The sequence below is a fragment of the Anas platyrhynchos genome, chromosome 2 (assembly GCF_047663525.1).
Source record: "Anas platyrhynchos isolate ZD024472 breed Pekin duck chromosome 2, IASCAAS_PekinDuck_T2T, whole genome shotgun sequence".
Taxonomy (NCBI): domain Eukaryota; kingdom Metazoa; phylum Chordata; class Aves; order Anseriformes; family Anatidae; genus Anas; species Anas platyrhynchos.
The window spans coordinates 481,392-502,812 of record NC_092588.1 but is presented as its reverse complement, the minus strand read 5'-3'; the positions used below and the strand labels follow the sequence as shown (position 1 = coordinate 502,812).

The 21,421-nt window shown below is 70.0% G+C and overlaps 3 protein-coding genes across 3 annotated transcripts; 1 reads left to right on the top strand and 2 right to left on the bottom strand.

Annotated features, from left to right (window-relative positions):
• The first annotated feature begins 212 nt into the window (after window positions 1-212).
• Window positions 213-10,733, top strand: SHARPIN (SHANK associated RH domain interactor). The gene is made up of 14 exons (XM_072034182.1): window positions 213-582; window positions 2,550-2,724; window positions 3,306-3,419; window positions 3,799-3,940; window positions 4,688-4,778; window positions 4,901-5,180; window positions 5,638-5,768; window positions 5,903-6,076; window positions 8,613-8,773; window positions 8,853-8,964; window positions 9,042-9,221; window positions 9,463-9,561; window positions 9,654-9,797; window positions 9,947-10,733. Exons 1-14 carry the CDS (start codon window positions 346-348, stop codon window positions 10,025-10,027), a joined length of 2,121 nt encoding a protein of 706 aa, XP_071890283.1. The 5' UTR covers window positions 213-345; the 3' UTR covers window positions 10,028-10,733.
• A 128-nt stretch (window positions 10,734-10,861) lies between these two features.
• On the bottom strand, window positions 10,862-14,515 carry CYC1 (cytochrome c1). The gene is given in 8 exon segments (XM_072034195.1): window positions 10,862-11,170; window positions 11,290-11,390; window positions 11,476-11,636; window positions 12,281-12,438; window positions 12,520-12,646; window positions 13,630-13,654; window positions 13,657-13,816; window positions 14,355-14,515. Coding segments are annotated over 8 exon segments (969 nt in total). The 5' UTR covers window positions 14,487-14,515; the 3' UTR covers window positions 10,862-11,065.
• A 212-nt stretch (window positions 14,516-14,727) lies between these two features.
• GPAA1 (glycosylphosphatidylinositol anchor attachment 1) lies at window positions 14,728-20,815 on the bottom strand. Its single transcript, XM_072034188.1, has 13 exons — window positions 20,742-20,815; window positions 19,738-19,813; window positions 18,750-18,929; window positions 18,532-18,643; window positions 17,828-17,975; window positions 17,633-17,734; window positions 17,366-17,562; window positions 17,088-17,284; window positions 16,861-17,012; window positions 16,621-16,718; window positions 16,304-16,500; window positions 15,726-15,896; window positions 14,728-15,653 (listed from the first exon to the last, which is right to left on the bottom strand). The coding sequence occupies exons 2-13, from the start codon at window positions 19,809-19,811 to the stop codon at window positions 15,410-15,412; spliced, it is 1,872 nt and encodes a 623-aa protein (XP_071890289.1). The 5' UTR covers window positions 19,812-19,813; window positions 20,742-20,815; the 3' UTR covers window positions 14,728-15,409.
• Between the last annotated feature and the right edge of the window lie 606 nt (window positions 20,816-21,421).

Genomic DNA, 21,421 nt, shown 5'->3' with positions numbered 1-21,421 from the left:
GCGGCACCGCCCGGGAGGGGAGGGGGGGGGAGCACCGGGAGCGCGGGGGGGGGGGGGGCACCGGGAGGGGAGGGGGGGGGCACCGGAAGCGGGGAGGGGGCACCGGGGGGGGGGAGGGCACTGGGAAAGGGGGGGGGGCGGCGCCGCCCGGAGCCCGTGGGGGCCTCTCCGGTGCCTCCCGGTGCCCCCCGGTCCCGACCCACCAGGCCCCGAGGAGCCCCGGGGAGCCCCGGGCCCCCCCCCCGGTGCCTCCTCCCCCCCCCAGCTCAGCCCCGCCCCTCCCCGCCCCCCCCCGTACCGGAACCGCGCTCCCCGTGAGCGGCGGAAGTGGCGGCGGCGGCGGCGATGGCTCTGCCCGGTGCCCCCTCCCCCGGCCCGGCCGCGGCCCCCCCCGCGCTGCCGCCGCCGCCCCCCCCCCCCACGGTGCTGATGTCGGTGCGCGTGGCCCTGGAGCAGCCCCCCCGCCGCCCGCCGCCCCCCGCCGCCCTGCTCCGCCTGCAGCTCAGCCTCCAGCCGCAGCCCCCCCCCGCGCGGCGCCGCTTCCGCCTCGGGCTGAGGACGGCGGAGGAGGCCGGGGGCGCGGTGAGAAACGGGGGGGGCCGGGGGGGGAACGGGGGGACCGGGGGGGGAACGGGGGGTAAGGGGGAGGGGGGGTTGGGAGAGGGAGGGGGTGTCCTCGGTGCCCGGGGTGCCCCCGGGTCCTGCAGTGCCCGGTGTCCCCGGTGCCCGGTTACCGGTACCCGGTACCCGATTCCCAGTGCTCGGTGTCCCAGTTCCCCGGTTCCCCAGTGTCCCCAGTCCCTGGTTCCCGGTGCCCGGTCCCTGATTCCCGGTGCCCCGGTGCCTGATCCCCGGTGCCCAATTCCCAGTGCCCGGTACCCGGTTCCCAGTGCCTGGTGCCCAATCCCCGGTGCCCCAGTGCCCGGTTCCTGATGCCCAGTTCCTCGGTTCCCCGGTGCCCTATTCCCGGTGCCCTATTCCCGGTACTCGGTGTCCCAGTTCCCCAGTGTCCCCAGCCCTGGTGCCCGGTTCCCAGTGCCCAGTCCCTGATTCCCAATTCCCGGTGCCCAATTCCCAGTGCCCAGTTCCCCGGTTCCCCAGTGTTCCCAGTGCCCGATCCCTCGTGCCCAGTTCCTCAGTTCCCCAGTGCCCAATTCCCAGTGCCCGGTACCCGATTCCCAGTGCCCGGTGCCCCAGTTCCCCAGTGTCCCCAGCCCTGGTGCCCGATTCCCGGTGCCCGGTACCCGATTCTCAGTGCTCGGTGCCCCAGTGCCTGATCCCCGCTGCCCGGTACCCGATGCCCAGTGTCCCAGTGTCCCCAGTCCCTGGTTCCCGGTGCCTGGTCCCTGATTCCCAGTGCCTGGTGTCCCTGGTGCCCAGTTCCCAGTGCCTGGTCCCCAATTCCCGGTGCCCCGGTGCCCGGTCACTGATTCCCAACCCCCGGTGCCCCAGTGCCTGGTTCCTGATGCCCAGTTCCTCGGTTCCCCAGTGCCCGATTCCCAGTGCTCGGTGTCCCAGTCCCCCAGTGTCCCCGATCCCTGGAGCCCGGTTCCCGGTGCCCGGTTCCCAATTCCTCATCCCCTGGTGCCCAATTCCCAGTGCCCGATTCCCAGTGTCCGGTACCCGATTCCCAGTGCTCGGTGTCCCAGTTCCCCAGTGCCTGATCCCCGGTGCCCGATTCCCAGTGCTCGGTGTCCCAGTTCCCCAGTCCCCCAGTGCCCCTGATTCCTGGTGCCCAGTTCCTGATACCCAGTATCTGGTGTCCCCGGTTCCCTAGTGCCTGATCCCTGGTGCCCAATCACCAGTGCCCAGTACCCAAATCCCAGTGCTCAGTGTCCCGGTTCCCCAGTGTCCCCAGCCCTGGTGCCCAGTGCCAGGTTCCTCGTCCCCCAGTGCCCAATTCCTGGTGCCTGGTTCCTTGGTTCCGCAGTGTCCCCAGTGCCTAGTTCCTGATTCCTGGCGCCTGATTCCCGGTTCCTGGTGCCTCGTTCCCTGGTTCCCAGTTCCCAGTGCCCAGCGGTGCTCTGGGGCCTCGTCCCCTGTGACCCTTGCTGCCCGGTGCAGCACCGAGCACGGCCGCGGGCTCCCGGTGCCTCCTCGGGGCTGCCAAACCCCCCCGGTGACTCCCCCACTCCTCACGGGGAGCAGGCTCGGGGACACCTCCTGCCCCCGGGGTGCCGGTGCTGTGGGTGCAGGCGTGGGCCACCAAAATGGGCGTTTGGCTGCTGGAAATGGGAACCAAAAGGGCAGGGGGCAACCCGGACCCTCACGAGTCCTGGGGCTGCCCGCGGGTGTGTGCCAGGCAAGGAATCGCCCCCCAGGACCCCCGGTCTGAGGGCAGGGTCTCAGGGCACGGGGCTGCTTTGTGAGCCGGGGACGGGGCCTCGTGTGGGGACCCCCGGGGACCCCCTTGTGTGGGGCCAGCGTTTGGGGCTCGTCCCCACGTCCCCTGTGCCGCAGGGGTTGTCCCTTCACGGGGCGCATTGCGCACACACAGGGTGCCTTCCTCCTGCCGTGACCCCCCCCCTGCCGCTCTGCTCCCCCCCCAGAGCATCGCCGAGTACGACCTGAAGGACATCTCCTACACCGTCAGGAGCCCCACGTGCCACGAGCTGGTGGTCGTCGGCGCCCTGGACGAGCCGATGGTCTTCAACTTCGAGGAGGAGCGGGAGGCGCAGAAGTGGTGGACGATCGTCAGCAGCTCCCTGCGGGAGGTGCAGAAAGGTCGGTGCAGGGTCCTGGGGGGGGGGCACGGGGACACGGACAGCCCCCGGGGGGGTTCGTGTGTGCCCAGTGCTCTGTTCGTGGCGCCTGGAGGGGCACAATTTTAACATTTGTTATTTTAATATTGTTCCAAATGATTGGGGTGTGCGCCCCACCAGATTTGGGGAGGGGTGCCATGCTCCTGGGGGGGGGCTGGAACCCTCTGGGGGGTTCTGGGGGGCTCCACAGGCTCTGGGCACAGAAGCACGCCGTGTTCGGAGCCTGAAGGAACTCGGGGCCCGTTTGTGGTGTGGAGCACCCGGGGGGCAAGGAGGGCACACGAGGCAGGGCACTGGGCTGGGAGGGGGGCTGGGGGGGCGCAGAGCCTCCCCCCCTCCATCAGGGCAGCCCCACACCCTAAGGAGAGCAGCAGGGGACAGGGGGCTGCCCTCGGGATGGGCTTATCCAACCCAAACCTCCCCTGGCACAACGTTAGCCCATTCCCCTCGTCCTGTCACCAGGGATGTGGGAGAACAGCCGCCCCCCCTCGCTGCAGCCTCCTGTAAGGTACCTGTACCAATGCCCCCCTGCTCTTCCTCCAGCCTCCGACAGCAGCTCGCTGGCCCCCCAGGCCTCGTCCCTGCCCGCGGCGGCCGGGGGCAGCTCCGCAGAGGGGGATCCGGAGGAAGCTTTGTTCTCGGAGCTCTCCAGGAAAGGTATTTGAGAGGTTTTGTGGCTCCTGACATGTGCCAGGAGACCAGGGCTCCTCTCCAGACCCAGCCTCTCCCCACTCTGGGCCGACAGTTTTGGGTGCAAAATCCAAATCCCATGGGATGGAGCTTGCTGTGGGGCGGGGGCTGCGCATCCCGGCTCTCCGGGGGCTCCAGAAACTCCCCGTGGGGCTCCCACCCGTGGTTCTCTGGCCGTGCACCACCGGGCTCTGCCCATGGGCAGCCCCATGAGCACCGCGCATCCGAGGAGCCTCTGCGGAGCTCCTGCTGCTCACCGGCTCCCTGGTGCCGTGTGGGGCTGGCCGTGGGGCTGTGCCATGTGGTGCCGGTGGTGGCTGCAGGGCTGTCCCTCCTGTCCCCGCAGAGGACCTGGCGCTGCAGCTGGCTCAGGCCATCGAGGACGGTGACGAGGAGGCGGCCGCGCAGTGCGCCGTGGCCCTGGCTCGCCAGCAGGCCACCCTCAGCATCCTGCTGAAGGACTCCAACTACCCCCCCGACGACATCAGGTGAGCCCCGCTGGCCCTGTGCTCGCGCCCCTCCGCGTCCCCTCCTGGGCACTGCGGTGACGAGGCCAGGGGTGGGGGTTTTGGGTGGAAAAGGGGCAGATTTGGATGGGGTTTAAGGCAGAAATTCTGCGTGGTGAGGGGGGCGAGGCCGTGGAGCAGGCTGCCCTGGGAAGTGGTGCCCCCATCCTTATCCCATAGCTTAGGGGTATGGTTTAGTGGGGGCTGTTAGGGTCAGGTCAGAGGTTGGACTCAATGAGGTCTCTTCCAACCTCGAAATTCTGGGATTTTGGGATTCTGGGATCCCGGGAGGTGTTGGTGGGGGTGAGCTGCTCCAGCTCATGGCCAGGGTCAGGCTGGGTGAGCCAGAACAGCCTTCTCAGGACGTCGGGTGGAAAGTTTCGGGCTGTGGTGTGAGCGAGGCAGCGGGGAGGTGAGCGCTGCAGAGATAAGGAGTGTTTGTTCTCGTGTCCGGGAGCAGATAAGCTGGGAGGCCGAGGGGATTTAGGGAGATTTCAGGCAGGTGGAAGGGAAGATTTTTTCACACCGTGTCTAAGCCCGTGGTGGAAACGGTTGGCACAGCTGTGTGGAGGCTGCAAAAAGAGAGAGATTGACAGAGGGTGAACGAAATTGGGGGAAAACAAATCCCACCGGCGTGCACGTGGCAGGGGGCTCCGGGCTCAGAGCCCTCGGGTGTCCCAGCCCCGAGCCGGGGGGGCGTCCTCTAACAGCCCCCGATCTCTGCTCCAGCATGAACGTGGGCGTGGAGGACGCGACGTCGTCTGCCAGCATCGTCCTCAGGGTCCAGCCCCACACTACAATCGCGACGCTCAAGCAGCAGGTACGGAGCCAGCAGGGCGCGGGGCAGGGGCTTGGGGTGCCAGAGCCCCAGGAGGGGTCCTGGAGAGCCCCCTGTGCTGGGGACGCGCTGGGTTTATCTCTGCGCTTCTCCCCCCCCCCCAGGTGTTCCAGGATTACGGCTTCCACCCCCTGGTGCAGCGCTGGATCATCGGGCAGTGCCTGTGCGTGGACGAGCGGACGGTTTCGTCCTACGGCATCCGCAGGGACGGGGACACGGCCTTCCTCTACCTGCTGTCGGCCAAGAGGGCCGAGCTGACGCGGCAGCGCTACGAGGAGGACCAGGCACAGCTCCTGCTCAACTCCATCGCCGCGCTCGGCGACGGCGCCGCGGCCGGGGAGCAGCGCCAGTACAACACCCTGCCCAGCGCGTCCCCCAGGAAAGGTCCGGGTGCTGCGCCCGTCCCTTCGGCTAGGGGGCAGGAGGGGCAGCCCGGATCCTGCCCAGATCCTGCCCAGATCCTGCCCAAACCCTCCCTAATCCTAAATCCTATCCTAAATCCTCCCTGCCTTCATGCAGCGTGTGGTCTGCTGGTGCCAGACCGTGTGGGAGGGAGGGTTTGGGGCACTGCTGTCACCTCTGCTCCCACGTGGAGCTCCCGTGCACCAAATGGGGAATTTGGTGCTCTCCTGGCCCCGGGTCCTCGCTCGGACCTTGCCGTGCCGGTGCTGAGGGGCTGAGCGGCCCCTTTGGTGCTGAGCAGAGCCGGGCTCTGGGTGCAGATCCCTCGGCCTCAGGAGCACACCGCGTGTCCGTGCTCCCTGTGCCGAGCTCATCCGGGGGGCTCTGCCCCTCTCCGTGCCGCGGCCGTAACGCGCCGGTGTCCCCGTCTCTCCTGCAGCGTGGGGGAGCGACCCCGGCAGGAAGATGGACATCGGTGAGATCAGCCAGCACCTGGACACCATGCAGATCGGAGACCTCGTCAGCAACCCCTCGGCATCCGCTGCCGCCTCCCTGCCCTCGCCGGTGCAGGTGGGTGGCCCTGCGCCCCCCGAGCCCCCTTCCCCCTGCACACTGTTCTGGGGGGTGGCCACCCTCCAGTCTCGTTCCCCTCTCCTTTCCAACGCGCTTTTCCCAGCTCCTCACCTGCCCCGTGTTCTCTGCAGGCGGGCTGGTCGTGCCCCAAGTGCACCTTCATCAACAAGCCCACGCGGCCGGGCTGCGAGATGTGCAGCACAGACCGCCCGGAGGACTACGTGGTGCCCTGCAGCTACAAGCCCGACGAAACGGAGCTCTGGAGGATCCAGCAGGAGCAGGAGGGGATCCTGCAGTACCAACAGGTACCGGGGCCCACGGCCCGGCCTGGGGAGCAGCCGCTCTCCCCCTGTGCCCCTGCCGGGCAGGATTTGTCCCTGGCAGGGCTGGAAGGCGTCTCGTGGGCGAGCAGATCCTGCGCCGTGCTGGGAGTGGGCACAAAACCACGGGTGGCAGCAAAAAGGGGCTGCTGCAGCCCCTAAATCATCCCCTGGTGGGGCAGGCGATGCCTGCTGCTGTGCGCCGTGCCCGGTGCCGTGCCGTGTTGTGAGCGTGGCGTGCTCTGCTGTCTGCTGGGGATGGTCACTGCTGGCACCTCACGGGGCTCTGAGCGGTGTCACCAGCGCTTGTGGCTACCCAAAAAATGGGTGGCAGCTTCGGGCAGGGCAGGGCAGGGTCCCAGGACGGTGCTGCTGCTTCCTCTTGCCTCCTCGCACAGCAAGGAGCTGTCGGGCTGCGCTGTCTCTGCTGGGAGTTGTTTCCTGCAGGCGCTGTAGAATCGCGCGTGGGGCTCTGCTGGGAGCCCCCACCCCATCGTGGGGGCGCGCTGCGGGGCGCGGGGGGCACCCGGCTCAGCCACTGACCAAAACCTTCTCTTCTTTCTTTTTTCTCTGGTGCTGGGACCCCGCTAGGAAAAGGGAAGGAGAGAGGATGGCTCAGCTGCGCACTGCGTCTTGGGCTCGGGTTCCTTGGATGACTTCATCCACCTGTCCTCCGAATTCTGCTAGCCGCCCCGTGCCCGGCCGACCCGGATGCCCCCTCCCGCCCCCCCCGGCCAGGGCTCAGTGCCCGCCGTGCCACCCAAGGGTCCGGGCTGCGGCCACGGCACCTCCCCGCCGTGAGAGGCCGGAGCTGGGGAGCGCGGGGTCCTGCCCCACGCAGGGGCTGGGCTCCCCTGGGAGCAGGGAGCACCAGGGGCTGGGGGCCTCGATTGTAGGGCTGAACGCTGCAGGGAGGGGGCACAGCCATGGGGGGGGCTCTGTGGGCTGTGAACCCGGCCCCCGCCAGCCCCCTGGGGCTGTGCCGGGCGAGGGGAACCTTGGAGAGCCGAGGGGAACCTTGGTGTGCCAAGGGGAGCTTTGGTGTGCCGAGGGCAGCCTTGGTGTGCCGAGGGGCTCTGCTTTGCCCTTGGCCGCCCAGTTCTCCCCCCAAACACAGCCCCCCCCCCACCAGCAGCCCCCTCGGGCTCTCCTTGGGGGCTGAGCCCCCTCTGGAGTGGCACTGGCTGGAGGCGAGCGTGGCCGTGCTGGTGCCACGTCCCCTGCGTGAGGGCTCAGGGCAGAGGCAGCAGCACCGGGGGAAGCGCTCGGGGGCTCGGGGGAGCCGCGTGCCAGGACCCCGAGGAGCCGTGGTGGTCCTGGGGTGGGAGCTGGAGGGGGTCAGGGCAGCAGGGCCAGCCCCCAGCCCTGTGGCGCTCACTGCCCCGCATCGTGCACAGGGAATTTGGTATTTCCAGGTTGTTTTTTGTGTTCAGAAACCTCCCCCGGCCACGCGGGTTGGGGCTCACCCCGGGGGCTGGGCTCTCAGGGAAGGACGAGCCCCCCCAGCCCCATGCGTGACCGCGCTTCAGGGGCGCAGAGGAGCCCTCCCCTCATTAAAGCCTTACCCCCACCAGCGCCGCTGTGCCCTCTGCTTGCGCCGCCGTCACTGATGGGCTGCCCGTGGGGGGGGGGCTGCTGTTTTGGGGGGGGGGTCATGGAATTAAATGTTAGAGGAGGTGGTGGGGGCTTACTTGGGGGGCTGCGCAGGAACAGGGGCAATGGGGCCATCCTGAGCTGCCTGCACCAGGGTGGGGCTGGGGCTGGGGCAGCCCCCGTGCGCACAGAAATGCTGAGTGAAGGGGTTTGGGGCTGCGGGGCCGGGCACGGTGCGGGGACACGGAGCTGCCGGGGTGGCTGTGGGGGTCCCATGGTGGTCTCAGGGCTGGAGCAGCTCCGCCGTGGGGCTGTCTGAGGGCTGGGGGTGCTGGGCATGGGCAGGAGGCTCCGGGGGGGCCTCCTGATGGGCTGCGAGTGCCCAAGGGGGCTGCAGGAGAGCTGGGGGGGTCCCTTTGTGGGGCTGTGGGTGGAGTAGGGGGTGGCACCCTGCCCACAATGGGGGTGGCATTAAATGGTCTTTAGGGTCCCTTCTAACCCAAACCATTCTGTGACTGTGACAGGATGGGGGGGGGGTGGTTTTAAGCCAAAAGAGGGGGGATTGGAGTAGGCAGAGGGAAGAAATCCTTCATGCTGAGAAGGGCCCAGAGGAGCTGGGGGGGGTCCCAGCCCCGGTAGTGTTAACGTCAGGCTGGATGGGGCTGGGGGCAGCCTGAGGGGGTGGGCGACATCCCTGCCCGTGGCTGGGGCTGGAGGGGGTGGGCTGTGAGGGCCCCTCGGACCCAAACTGCTCAGTGGGTCTGCATCGTTTGGGTGGGGAGATGGGGGTCCCACGGCCTCCCCATGAGCAGGGGCAAAGCAGGGGCACCCAGTGCTGGCAGAGGGGACCTGGGGGGGGGCTCAGGGGGCTCGGTGGGGACCGTGTCCGGGTGGGGGCCGCTCTCACCCATCCCCTCCCTGCCTGCAGGCGCTGGAGGCCGAGCGGCTGCGGAATTTCCAGCAGCTGCTGCAGCTGGAGGAGGAGGTGCTGGTGCCCAACCGCGAGGCGCTCGAGTGCCGCATCTGCTACCAGCAGGTGCCCCCCGGGCAGGGCGTGCTGCTGCGAGAGTGCCTGCACAACTTCTGCAGGTAGCGGGGGGCCGAGCGGTGCTGGGGGGGGCAAGGGGGGTCCGGCCCCGGTGCTGATGGTGCCCCACATCCCCCCCAGGGACTGCCTGCGCCAGGTCATCAACTACAGCGAGGAGCCCGAGGTGGGCTGCCCCTTCCGCGACGACTCCTACGCCTGCAGCAGCCACCTGCAGGAGCGCGAGATCCGGGCGGTGAGTGGTGCCCGGTGCCCCCATGGGCAGTGCCCGGGATTTGGGGGGCTGCCCCCTGACCCTGCCCCATTTCCCAGCTGGTGTCCCCGGAGGAGTACCGGCGCTTCCTGGAGCGGGGCCTGGCGCTGGCGGAGCGGCGCACGCGGAACAGCTTCCACTGCCAGAGCAGCGACTGCCGCGGCTGGTGCATCTACGAGGACTCGGTCAACGAATTCCGCTGCCCCATCTGCCAGGCCCTCAACTGCCTGCTCTGCAAGGTGAGCGGGGGGGACCCTGCCCACCCCCCCAATTCGGTGCCATGCACCGGGGAGGGGGCTGAGCGCTGCCCCTCTGCTCCCACGCACCCCTCCCCAGGCCTGGTGCCGTGCCATGCACTGGGGAGGGGGCTTCGTGCCATGCACTGGGGAGGGGGCTCCGTGCCATGCACTGGGGAGGGGGCTTCGTGCCATGCGCTGGGGAGGGGGCTGAGCGCTGCCCCTTTTTTTCCAACCCCCCCAGGCCATCCACGAGGGGAAGAACTGCCGGCAGTACCAGGACGACCTCCAGCTCCGGGCGCAGAACGATGCAGCCGCCCGGCAGACCAGCGACATGCTGCAGGTGGGAGCACCCTGGGGTGCTGGGGTGGATGGGGAGGGGGTGCGGGGGGCTCGTCCTCACCTCCCTGACCGCATCCTTCCCCCCCCCCCCAGACCCTGGTGCAGCTCGGGGAGGCCATGCACTGCCCCACGTGCCACATCATCGTGCAGAAGAAGGACGGCTGCGACTGGATCCGCTGCACCGTGTGCCAGACCGAGATCTGCTGGGTGACCAAGGGGCCGCGCTGGGGGCCGGGGGTAAGCACGCCCCCCCCCCCCCTTCCCTGCACACCAGCCCCATCCCAGCTCACGGTCCCCATCCTGGGTCACCGCAGGGCCTGGGGGCTCAGGGCTGGGTGCTTTGGGCCCCCCTGTGACCCCCTCTCCTCTCCTCTCCTCCCCACCAGGGTCCCGGGGACACCAGTGGCGGGTGCCGCTGCAACGTCAACGGGCAGAGGTGCCACCCCCGCTGCCAAAACTGCCACTGAGCCCCTGCCTGGCCCAGCCCCTGGGGGTCGGGGGGGCTCCGAGCAGCCGGGCAGGATCCAAGCTCCTCGCCCCGGGGACAGCCCAAGGGGCACCGGAGCTGGCGCACGGCCCCAGCAGGGCCCAGAAACGCTCCTGGTCGCAGGGATGGCCCCAGGGCCACGTCCCCACGGGGGCTGGGGGCAGCCAGGGATGGACAGGAGGGATTTAGGGCCGGGGGGGAGCGGGTGGGGGCCAGGCCCCACAGGGCCTCCCCGCAGCCTCTGCAGGCAGCCGAGCTCCGCAGGGTGTCCTGGAGGTGCAGGGCATCCTAATAAAGCCGTGTGCGGTGTGACCCTAACGGGGCTCTGTGTGACACCCCAATAAAGCCGTGTGTGGTGTGACATCCTAACGGGGCTCTGTGACACCCCAATAAAGCCGTGTGTGGAGTGACCCTAACGAGGCTCTGTGTGACACCCCAATAAAGCCGTGTGTGGTGTGACATCCTAACGGGACTCTGTGTGACACCCCAATAAAGCTGTGTGCGGTGTGACACCCTAATGGGGCTCTGTGACACCCTAACGGGGCTCTGTGACACCCCAATAAAGCTGTGTGCGGTGTGACACCCTAATGAGGCTCTGTGACACCCCAATAAAGCTGTGTGTGGTGTGACACCCTAACGGGGCTCTGTGACACCCCAATAAAGCTGTGTGCGGTGTGACACCCTAATGGGGCTCTGTGACACCCCAATAAAGCCCCGTGCCGTGGTGTCCCCCCCTCCAGCCCTCTCCCAGCAGCGGGGACGGGCGCGATGCGCTCAGCCGCTCACCCCACAGCACGCACAGCCCAGACACCTCCCAGCTGGCGATTTCATTTTATTTCCACGTCCCCCAGCCCCCCCGCAGGCACCGTTCCCCCCCCACCACCCCCGGCCAGCAGTGCCCGCCGTTAAATAACCGAGCTGCCGTGCGCGCGGGGAGCACGCGGTGCCCGCGGCGCCCTCCTCCCCGTGCCCCCGAGGGGCTGCGGGGCGGAGGTGGGGGCACCCCTTTGCCCCCCCACTATTTGGGAGGCCGGTAAACCATTTTCCTGCTCTTCAGAACAGACCACTTGTGGCGCTTCAAGTAGTAGGTGAGGGATATCAGCAGGCTGGAGATCATCAGCATCTGGGGGATGGAAAGCATCGAGCACTCTGCCCCACGGGGCCCCCGCTGCCCTGCACGGCTTTTGGGGCAGTGCCGCTCCTTGGGGGGCTTCCCCCCCCACCCAGCCCCCAGGCACCCACCTTCAAGCCCATCCGTTTGCGGTGGTCGTGCTCCGGCTCCGCCGCCCACCGCAGGAAGGTGCAGACGTCCTTGGCGATCTGCGACATGGTGGCCGGGGTGCCTGGGGGGAGAGGAGGGGGCTCAGCACCCCCCCTGCGGGCCGGCTCCGCGCCCCCACGGACCCCCCCCTCCCCTCCCCTTCTTACCGTCATCGAACTCCAGGATCTCGTTGTAGATGGGGGGGGCCATGCCGATGGCCTGTCCCGGGAAGTAGGGGTTGTAGTGCAGCCCCTCGCGCACCGAGACGCCGGCCGGGGGGTCGCAGTACCCGGTGAGGAGGGAGAAGACGTAATCCTCCCCCCCGTGCCTGCAACGGGAACCCCGGGACGTCGGCATCAGGATATGGGGACCCCAGGACCAGGATATAGGGACCCCGGGATCAGGATATGGGGACCCCAGGATCAGGATTCGGGGACCCCAGGATCAGGATATAGGGACCCCAGGATCAGGATATAGGGACCCCAGGATCAGGATTCGGGGACCCCAGGATCAGGATTCGGGGACCCCAGGATCGGGATATAGGGACCCCAGGATCGGGATATGGGGACCCCAGAATCGGGATATAGGGACCCCAGGATCAGGATATGGGGACCCCAGGATCGGGATACGGGGACCCCAGGTTCAGGATATGGGGACCCCAAGATCAGGATATAGGGACCCCAGGATCAGGATATGGGGACCCCAGGATCAGGATATGGGGACCCCAGAATCGGGATATAGGGACCCCAGGATCAGGACATGGGGACCCCAGGATCGGGATATGGAGACCCCAGGATCAGGATATAGGGACCCCAGGATCAGGACATGGGGACCCCAGGATCGGGATATGGAGACCCCAGGATCGGGATATGGGGACCCCAGGTGGGGGCGGCGGTGCCGGGGTCCCCCCTTTGCCTCCAGGGCTCCGTGTGGGTCCGGACCCCCCCGAGCCGAGCCCCCTCGGCCCCTTACCGGGCGTTGACGATGTAGCTGAGGTCGGGGGGCAGCGCCCCGTTGTTGGCGGCTCTGGCGGCCTCGGGGTTGGGGTAAGGTTTGGGGAAATAATCGGAGATTTTGCCGGGGCGCGTGAACATCTCCCCGTTCTCATCCGGGCCGTCCAGCACCTCCACCTGCAGGCGGGGGGGGCGCTGAGCCGCGGGTGGGTGGGTGTGGGGGGGGGGTGTGGGGGGGGGTCCGGGGGTCTCGCTCACCTCCTCGGCCAGCGCCTTGGCCTCCTCCTCGGTGTGCGTGACGCCGATGAGGTTGCGGAAGGCCAGGTACTCCATGCTGTGGCAGGCCGAGCACACCTGCTTGTACACCTGGTAGCCGCGCCGCACGCTGCGGGGGGGGGGGAGCGCTCAGTGCCATGGCCAAGCCGGGACCCCCCCCCTGGGACCCCTCTGGGAGCCCCCCCAGACCTCTGCAGGAGCTCCCAGACCACTCCCAGTCCCCCTGATCCCCTGTGAGCCCCTGGAGTCCTCCCCTGGACCCCTCCAAGAGCCCCCCTGGACCCTTCCTGGTCCCCCCGGAACCCCCCCGGACCTCTCTGGGAGCCCCCCCAGACCTCCCCAGCAGCCCCCAGACCACTCTCAGTCCCCCCGATCTCCCTGTGACCCCCCAGAGTCCTCCCCTAGACCCCCCCAGGAGCCTCCCCTGGACCCCTCCTGGTCCCCCCCAGTTCCCCTGGGATCCCCCTGGGTCCTCCCCTAGACTCCCCCAGACCCCCCTCTGTCCTTCCATGAACCCCCCTGGTCCCTCATGCCCCCCCCCACACCAGGACCCCTCCAGGACCTATCTGGTCTCCCCAGGGACCCCTTTGGGCCACCCCCCTCACCCCTCCTGGACCCCTCCTGGGTCTCCCCCCAGCTCCCTGGGACCCCTCTGAGTTCCCTGGACCCTCCTGATCCCCCTGGGACCCCCTTCGGGCCTCCCCTAGACCCCCCCCAGACCTCTCTGGGTCCCCCCTGGACCCCCCTGGTCCCTCCTGCCCCCCCCCCCCGGGACCCCTCCAGGACCTCTCTGGTCTCCCCTGGGACCCCTCTGGTCCATCCCCCTCACCCCTTCCAGACCCCTCCCAGGTCCCCCAGGTCCCCCCCTCCTCATCCCCCCAATACCCCCCCGTACCCCACCTGGTCCTTCTGGTCCCCTACCCCCCTGCGACCCCTCCTGGATCCCCCCAGCTCCCTCCCAGCCCCCCTGACCCCCCAGCTCCCCCCTCCCCGGTCCCCCCATACCCCATCTGGCCCCCCCCAGCCCCCTCCCCATCCCCCTGCAGGCCCCCGGCCCCCCCCCAAGACCTCCCCCCGGTGCCCCCCCCGCACCTGCCGTGGTCCAGCGCTGCGAGCAGCCCCCGTGGCTCCAGGGGAAGCTGGGGGGGTGCATCTCCAGCTCCCCGGCACTCAGCGCCCCGTACAGGGCCAGCGCCGTCCCCCCCCCCGCCGCCAGCGCCCCCAGCGCCACCGCCACCGCCCTGCCGCGGGGCCGCCCCCACGAGGAAACGGAGCGAGCCTGGAGGGGGGGGGGGGGGGGGGGGGGGAACCGTTACCGGGACGGGACCGGGACGCCCTTGCCCCCCCCCGGTGTCCCCCAACCCTCCCGGTCCCCCTCCCCGGTGTCCTCCAACCCTCCCCCATCCCCCTCCCGGTGACCCCCCAATCCTCCCGGTTCCCCCCCCGGTCCCCTCCTGGTGCCCCCCAACCCTCCTGGCGCCCCCCCAACCCTCCCGGTCCCCTCCCGGTTCCCCCCCCGGTGTCCCCCAACCCTCCCCGGTTCCCCCCCCGGCCCCCCCCCAACCCCCTCCCGGTGCCCCCCAATCCTCCCGGTGCCCCCCCGGTGCCCCCCGTTTCCCCTCCCGGTCCCCCCCAACCCCCTCCCGGTTCCCTCCCGGTGCCCCCCCCGGTCTCCGGTCCCCTCCCGGTGTCCCCCAATCCTCCCCGGTTCCCCCCCCCAGCCCCCTCCCGGTCCCCCTCCCGGCCCCCAGTCCCCTCCCGGTGTCCCCCAACCCCCTCCTGGTGCCCCCCCCGGTGCCCCCCCCCCCCCGTCTCACCCCGACGGGCGCCGCCCGGGGTCTCGGTGCCAGCAGGAGGCGCCCCCCGTGCCCGAGGGGGAGGCGCCGCAGCCCCGCCGCCCCCGCCGCAGCCCCCAGAGCCCCCCGAGCCCCCACCGCCACCGCCGCCATCTCGGCCCCGCTCCGCCCGCCCCGAGGTCGAGGGGACGCCGCGGGCCCGCCCCGGACGCGACGCGGGCAGGAAGGGGAGGAACGGGGCGGGACGGGGGGGGGGCAGGGCCCGGGGGGGGGCCGCGTTTATTGGGAACGGGGGCGGGGACAAGAACGGGACCGGACCGGGGGCACCGGGAGTGCTGAGACCGGACCGGGGGGGGGCACCGGGGGGGTCCGGCACTGGACGGGGGGAACCAGCACCGGGGGGGCACCGGGACAGGACCGGGGGAACCGGGGCAGAACCAGAGGGAACTGGTACTGGGGGGGCACTGGGACAGGAGCAGAGGGAACTGGTACTGGACTGGGGGAACTGGGATGGCACCAGGGGCACCAGCACCACGGGGCACCAGGATAAGACCAGGGGGTACTGGGATGGGACTGGGGAAACTGGCACAGGGCAGAACCGGCACCAGACTGGGGGCACTGGGGGGAACCGGCACCAAGGGGGACCGAGAGCAGACCGGGGGTACCAGCACCGGGGGGACAGGGACAGGACTGGGGGGACCAGAGGGTACCGGCACCGGGGAGAACTGGGACAGGACTGGGAGCAGGGGGAGTACTGGCACTGGGGGGAACTGGGAGGAACTGGGACAGGACTGGGGACACTGGGACTGTGTGAAGCAGGTACCCCCCAGTGCTTCCCAGGGGCTGAGCCCACTCCAAGACACCCCCACTGCCCCCCCCTTGTCCGTGTGTCTGTGTCCATCTGTCCGTGTGTCTGTCCGTCTGTCCCAGGCTGTCTGTCCGTGTGTCCATCTGTCCGTGTGTCCGTCCGTCCCCAATGTGCCGGTATTTGTCCATCTGTCCGTGCCCACGTGTCCGTCCATCTGCGTGTCTGTGTCCGTCTGTCTGTCTGTCCCCGTCCGTCCGTCCTCGCGCCCTCACTTCCAGCAGAGCACGTTCCAGAGCAGCAGCCAGCAGGGGTAGGTGAGCAGCGCGAGGAAGGGGAAGGGGAGGGCCCCGTAGAGGTGGTGCTGCAGCAGCCCCTCGGCCAGCGCCTGCAGGAAGAGCTGCCAGCCCTCCGCCAGCCCCGCCGGCCGCTCCTCCAGCTCGCGGTGCAGGAAGATGCCGAGCAGCAGCGTCACCGCCGGCGTCGACAGCACCAGGAGCGCCGCCAGCACCGGCCTGAAACCGAGAGCACGGCTCAGTGGGGAGCCCGGCACCGTCCCCGTCCCACCCCGCGGGACCCCAACTCACCGGGGCCCGGTGGGACGCACGGCGGCGGCAGCCGGGACCATGGTGACGGCCAGGAGGAAGCCCAGGGAGAAGTTGAGGAGGGCGGCGCAGCTCAGCTGGGCGGCCAGGTACAGCAGCGCCAGCAGCTTCAGCGTCATCCAGCCACGGTCGCTTCCCCCCCCCGGCAGCGCCCTGTGGGCAGCAAAAGGGGGTCAGCCCCACGGCACCCCACAGCCACCCCACGGCGCCCCACGGCCACCCCGTGGCACCCCACGGCACCCCACAGCACCCCATGGCCGCCCCATGGCACCCCACGGCCACCCCACGACCACCCCACATCACCCCATGGCGCCCCACGGCCACCCCACGACCACCCCACATCACCCCATAGCCACCCCACAGCCACCCCATGGCACCCCACAGACACCCCATCACCCCATGGCCACCCCACGGCGCCCCACGGCCACCCTACGCCACCCCATAGCCACCCCACGGCCACCCTGTGGCACCCCACAGCCATCCTGTGGCACCCCACAGCCACCCCACGGCACCCCACAGCCACCCCATCACCCCATGGCACCCCACGGCCACCCCCTGACCTATGCGCGCTGTGGGGCAGCGCCATGCCGGCCACGTAGATGGCGATGAGGGTGAGCACCACGGCCTCGGCCTCGGAGACGGGGAAGTGCTGGGTGGCCACGCGCTGCCCCAGCACCGGCAGCAGGTAGAGGGCGAGCCCGGCGGCGTGGCACACCACCAGCGGCGGCACCAGCGCCAGCAGCCCCGGCCGCGGCTCCTGCGGGACGGGGCAGCCTCAGGGAACCCAGCCACAAAGGGGCTGCTGCGGGGAGGGAAGGAAGGGGGGAGGAAAAAGAAGGGAAAAGGGGAGGGGGGCGCAACGCAGAAGACCCCTGACCTCCACCATGGCGTGGGCAGCGCCCTGGTCCCCGTCCCACAGCCGCTCGGCCGCGGTCGCCTCACATTTGTTGAGCTGCATCCAAAGGTCCAGGGCCTGGGCACGAAGTCAGGGAAACGAAGGGAGCTGCTCCAGCAGAGCCCCCCCAGACCCCAGACCCCCTCCCACAGCCCCCAGACCCCCTCCCGCAGCCCCCCAGGACCCATCCTGGGTCTCCCCCCCCACCCAGCAAGGATATCTTGAGGACGAGGACGAGGATGAGGAGGCCGAAGGCCGGCATGTAGACGCCGATGGAGACGAAGCGGGACAGCGAGGGCAGCAGGTAGAAGAAGTAGGACTGGTGCAGGCGCTCCAGCAGGTTGTTGAGCTTCCGGAACATTCCCTCCAGCGTCCTGCAGGGCCCGGCCTCAGCGCGAAGCCCCCCAAACCCCGGGTACCCCCCCCAGCCCCCCAAGCCCCCCACTCACTTGCCCACGGTGGTCATGTCGTACTTGTACTGTCGGAAGCTGTTGATGCCGCGCACGGTGATGGCCTCGATGTGGTAGCGGAGGAAGAGGCCGTGGTCGCCCTGGGGCTGCCCCGAGCTCTGCTTCAGCACCATCAGCAGCAGCGTCTGCAGGCTGTGCCCGTAGGCGGACAGCGAGTCCCAGTCCGAGCGCTGCAGCTGCGGGGGGGCCATGTTGGAAAGGGGGCGCGGGGACCCCCGGCACCGCCACCACCACCACCACCACCACCACCACCTCACCTTGCCCTGGATGGTGCAGAGCAGCCCGTTCTTCTGGCAGAAGGCGTGGAAGAGGTTGAGCAGGTCGAGGTTGGGGAGCTGCCCGTTCAGCCCCTCCAGCGCCACGTCGAAGCTGGTGACCACGTCGCTGCTCAGCTCCAGCGCCACGGCCGCCTGGATGGCCCCCGCGCGGCCCAGAGCCCCCGACGACCGCACCTCTGCAGGCACCGGGCGCTCAGTGCATGGGGGGGGCTCCCCCAGCCCCCCCTCGGCCTCCCCCGGCCTTACCGGTGACGTTGACGTCGTGGTAGGCCTCCAGCCAGGCCTCCATGCCCAGCAGGTCGTGCTCGTTGACCAGGAAGATGATGTCCTTGGCCCAGTAGATCTGGCCTGAGCTCAGGCGTCAGCCACAAGGTGCAGGAGCCCCCCAGGGGGGCTTTGTGCGCCCCCCCAGACCCCCCCAGAGCACGAGGACGGGCTCACCTCGGAAGTAGGCGGCCAGGGCCAGCATCAGCCCCACGGCCTGGCTGTTTTGGGGGCCGTCGCTGCAGGGCACGCTGAGCACCAGGGACTCGGTGCTGGCCGCCCGCGGCGCCCGCAGGATCCCGTAGACGTTGGTGCCCTTCACCATCTGGGGGGGGGGAACGGGCTGAGCCGAGGGGACCCCGGCCCCAACCCCAAAGTGACCCCCAAATGATTCAGCACCCCCGGCTCGGGGACGGGACCAAGTCCCTGGGGAGCCCGTCCCCATCCCCATGCCCTCTGGGTGCAGACCCTCTCCCTGACCCCCCCCATCCCATCCCCGCAGCCCCACAAAGCCCCCCCCAGCTCTCCTGCAGCCCCCTTGGGCACTCGCAGCCCACGGGGAAGCCCCCCCGGAGCCTTCTCCAGCCCATGCCCAGCACCCCCAGCCCCCAGCCGGCCCCATGGTGGAGCTGCTCCAGCCCCGGGACCCCCTCGCCCCCAGCCCCACCGCTGCTGGTGTTGCAAAGGGGGGGGGGTCCTGGGCCCCCAGCCCACGGTGCTGCTCGTGCCCAAGCTCTGTCCACCCTTGTCCCCAGGTCCCTTTCCTTTTTTTCCTACATCCAGACCCTCCTGGCCACCCGCCGCACCCCGGCACCCCCCAGTGCAGCCCCCACGGAGCCCCCGCAGCCCCCCCCCACCCCGTGGGCAGGACCCCCACTCACGTATCGCTCGCGGCTCTCGTCGGGGAAGGGCAGGGTGCGGGCGAAGGGCTGCGCGTACACCTCCAGCCCCAGGCCCCACATCGTCCTCTGCAGCCAGGCCACGGGGATGCCCCTGCGGAGAGCCGGGACGGAGCCGTGGGGACCCCAGACCCCGAGCCATAGCTTGGGGGGGGTTAAGCAGGGTGGGGGTGTCCCCGTTTGTCCCCCCCCCCCCTCACCCTGCCTTCTTCTTCTGCGCGGCGAAGTCGCGGCCGTAGGCGAGGGCGCGCTCCCCGTGTGGGAACTGCTCCTCCACCATGGTGGAGCCCATGGCGTTCTCCGACATGTAGGTGCGCGGCGCCAGGGGGGGCAGCGCCATGGCCAGGAACCAGCACAGCCCCCCCACGTAGCTCAGCACGCTGCGGGGGGGGGCGGCCGTCAGGGGCACGGGACCTACCCCCAATAGGGTTCGGGACCCCCCCATGGGTTTGGGACCCCCCCGCAGGGGTGTGGGACCCCCCCCCAATAGGGTTTGGGACCCTCAACCAATAGGGTTTGGGACCCCCCCATGGGTTTGGGACCCCCCCCAATAGGGTTTGGGACCCTCCCCCAATAGGGTTTGGGACCCCCCACAATAGGGTTTGGGACCCCCCACAATAGGGTTCGGGACCCCCCCCCAATAGGGTTCGGGACCCCCGCATGGGTTTGGGACCCCCCCGCAGGGGTGTGGGACCCCCCCATGGGTTCAGGATCCCCCCATGGGTTTGGGACCCCCCCCAATAGGGTTTGGGACCCTCCCCCAATAGGGTTTGGGACCCCCCACAATAGGGTTCGGGACCCCCCACAATAGGGTTCGGGACACCCCCACAATAGGGTTCGGGACACCCCCATGGGTTTGGGACACCCCCCCAATAGGGTTCGGGACCATCCCCCAATAGGGCTCGGGACCCCCCCAATAGGGTTTGGGACCCCCCCCCCAATAGGGTTTGGGACCCCCTCCATGGGTTTGGGACCCCCCCATGGGGTTCGGGACCCCACCATGGGTTTGGGACCCCACCCATGGGGTTCGGGACCCCCCCCGATAGGGTTCGGGACCCCCCCCAGGGGTGTGGGACCCACCCCAATAGGGTTCGGGACCCCCCCCCAGTAGGGTTCGGGACCCCCCCCCCAGTAGGGTTCGGGACCCCCCCCATGGGTTTGGGACCCCCCCCAGGGGCCGGCACTCACCAGAGGGGGGTGTTGAGGCGCACCACGAGGCGGGACAGCGCCCGCCGGCAGTGGGGGTCCGACAGCAGCCCCATGGCTGGGGGGGGGGGGGAGCAACCAAGGGGGTCCCCACAGGCCCCGGGGCTGCCCCGAGAACCCCCCCCCCGGTGACCCCTGGGCACCCCCAGAGGAATCACGGCCCCGTGCCCGAGTGCAGTTTGTGCCCCATGGATGCAGCCGCCCCATAAGCAACCCCCAGCCCCCTGCTCACCCCACAGCCCCCAACCCTAACCCCCAGGGGCCCCACACCTGCCCCCCACGCACCCCCAGCCCCCAACCCTAACCCCCATGGGCCCCATATCTGCCCCCCATGCACCCCACAGCTCCCACACCTACCCAAACACCCCCCAGCCCCCATACCTGCCCCCATGTACCCCCAGACCCAATACCTGCCCCCCACACCCCCCATGGTGCCTGTACCTGCCCCACAAGCACCCCACCACCCCCATACCAGCCCCCATGCACCCCCAGCCCCCATACCTGAGCCCCCCAACCCCCAAACCTGCCCCACACGCACCCCACAGCCCCCACACCTGCCCCCCACACCCCCTCCAGCCCCCACACCTTCCCCCCCCAGCCCCCATATCTGCCCCACACACACCCCACCACCCCCATACCTGCCCCCTGTGCACCCCCAGCCCCCACACCTGCCCCCCCCAGCCCCAATACCTTCCCCCCACCCCCCCCAGCCCCCATACCTGCCGCCCCCAAGCACCCCACCACCCCCATACCTGCCCCCCACGTCCCCCCCAGCCCCCATACCCGCCCCCAGCCCCCAAACCTGCCCTAAACCCACCCCCCCCGCCCCCGTTACCCCCCCCCGTGCGCCCCCCAGCCCCTACACCCGGCCCCACGCCCCCCACGGCTCCCGTTCCTGCCCCCCCCATGTCCCCCCCATACCCCCCCCATGACCCCGGTACCCTCCCCCCAATGACCCCCCCCCCCCCCCCCCGCCCCGCGCCCACCTCCGGGTCCCGCCGCCCGGCGAGCTCCGTGCGCCCCGCCCTGCGCATGCGCCGCTGGGGGGGGGGGGGGGGGGGGGGGGAGCCCCGGGGGGCGGTGACGAGGGGGGGGGCTTCTGAAAGGGGCGGGGCCTAAAGGGGGAGGGGCCTTAAGGGGGGGAGGGCAGCGGTTGTGTAACGGGGGTGCAAGGGGGGGCACGGGGCTGGGAGCGGGCAATGGGGGTGCAGGGCGGGGGGGGGAGCAAGGGGCTGAGCACTGGGGGTGTGTGTGGGGGGTGTGCAAGGCACGGGGGGTGCAATGGGTGTGCAAGGAGCTGTGTGCTGGGGGTGTGCAACGAGTGTGCAAGGCAGGGGGGTGTGCAATGGGTGTGCAAGGCGTGGGGCAGTGTGTGTGTGAGCAAGGAGCTGAGCACCGGGGCGTGGGGGGTGTGCAAGGAGCCATGTGCAAGGGGGAGCATGGGGCTGGGGGTGTGCAATGGGGCTGTGCTCTGGGGTGTGCAATGGGTGTGCAAAGCAGGAGTGTGTGCAAGGAGTGGTGTGCAAGGGGGGGCACGGGCTGGGGGTGTGCAACAGGGCTGTGCTCTGGGGTGTGCAATGGGGGTGTGCAAGGCGGGGGGCAGTGTGTGTGTGTGAGCAAGGGGCCAAGCAGCAGGGGTGTGGTGGGGGTGTGCAAGGAGCGATGC

Coding starts and splice junctions, on each gene's coding strand:
- SHARPIN (XM_072034182.1), top strand. CDS start 346: ATGGCTCTGCCCGGTGCCCCCTCCCCCGGCCCGGCCGCGGCCCCCCCC. Junction 4,779..4,900: donor TCGCGACGCTCAAGCAGCAG/GTACGGAGCCAG, acceptor CCCCCCCCCCAG/GTGTTCCAGGATTACGGCTT. Junction 9,798..9,946: donor GGCCGCGCTGGGGGCCGGGG/GTAAGCACGCCC, acceptor CCTCCCCACCAG/GGTCCCGGGGACACCAGTGG.
- GPAA1 (XM_072034188.1), bottom strand. CDS start 19,811: ATGGGGCTGCTGTCGGACCCCCACTGCCGGCGGGCGCTGTCCCGCCTC. Junction 16,719..16,860: donor CATCCTCGTCCTCGTCCTCA/AGATATCCTTGC, acceptor GACTTCGTGCCC/AGGCCCTGGACCTTTGGATG. Junction 16,501..16,620: donor CTGCCCACGCCATGGTGGAG/GTCAGGGGTCTT, acceptor CCCGTCCCGCAG/GAGCCGCGGCCGGGGCTGCT.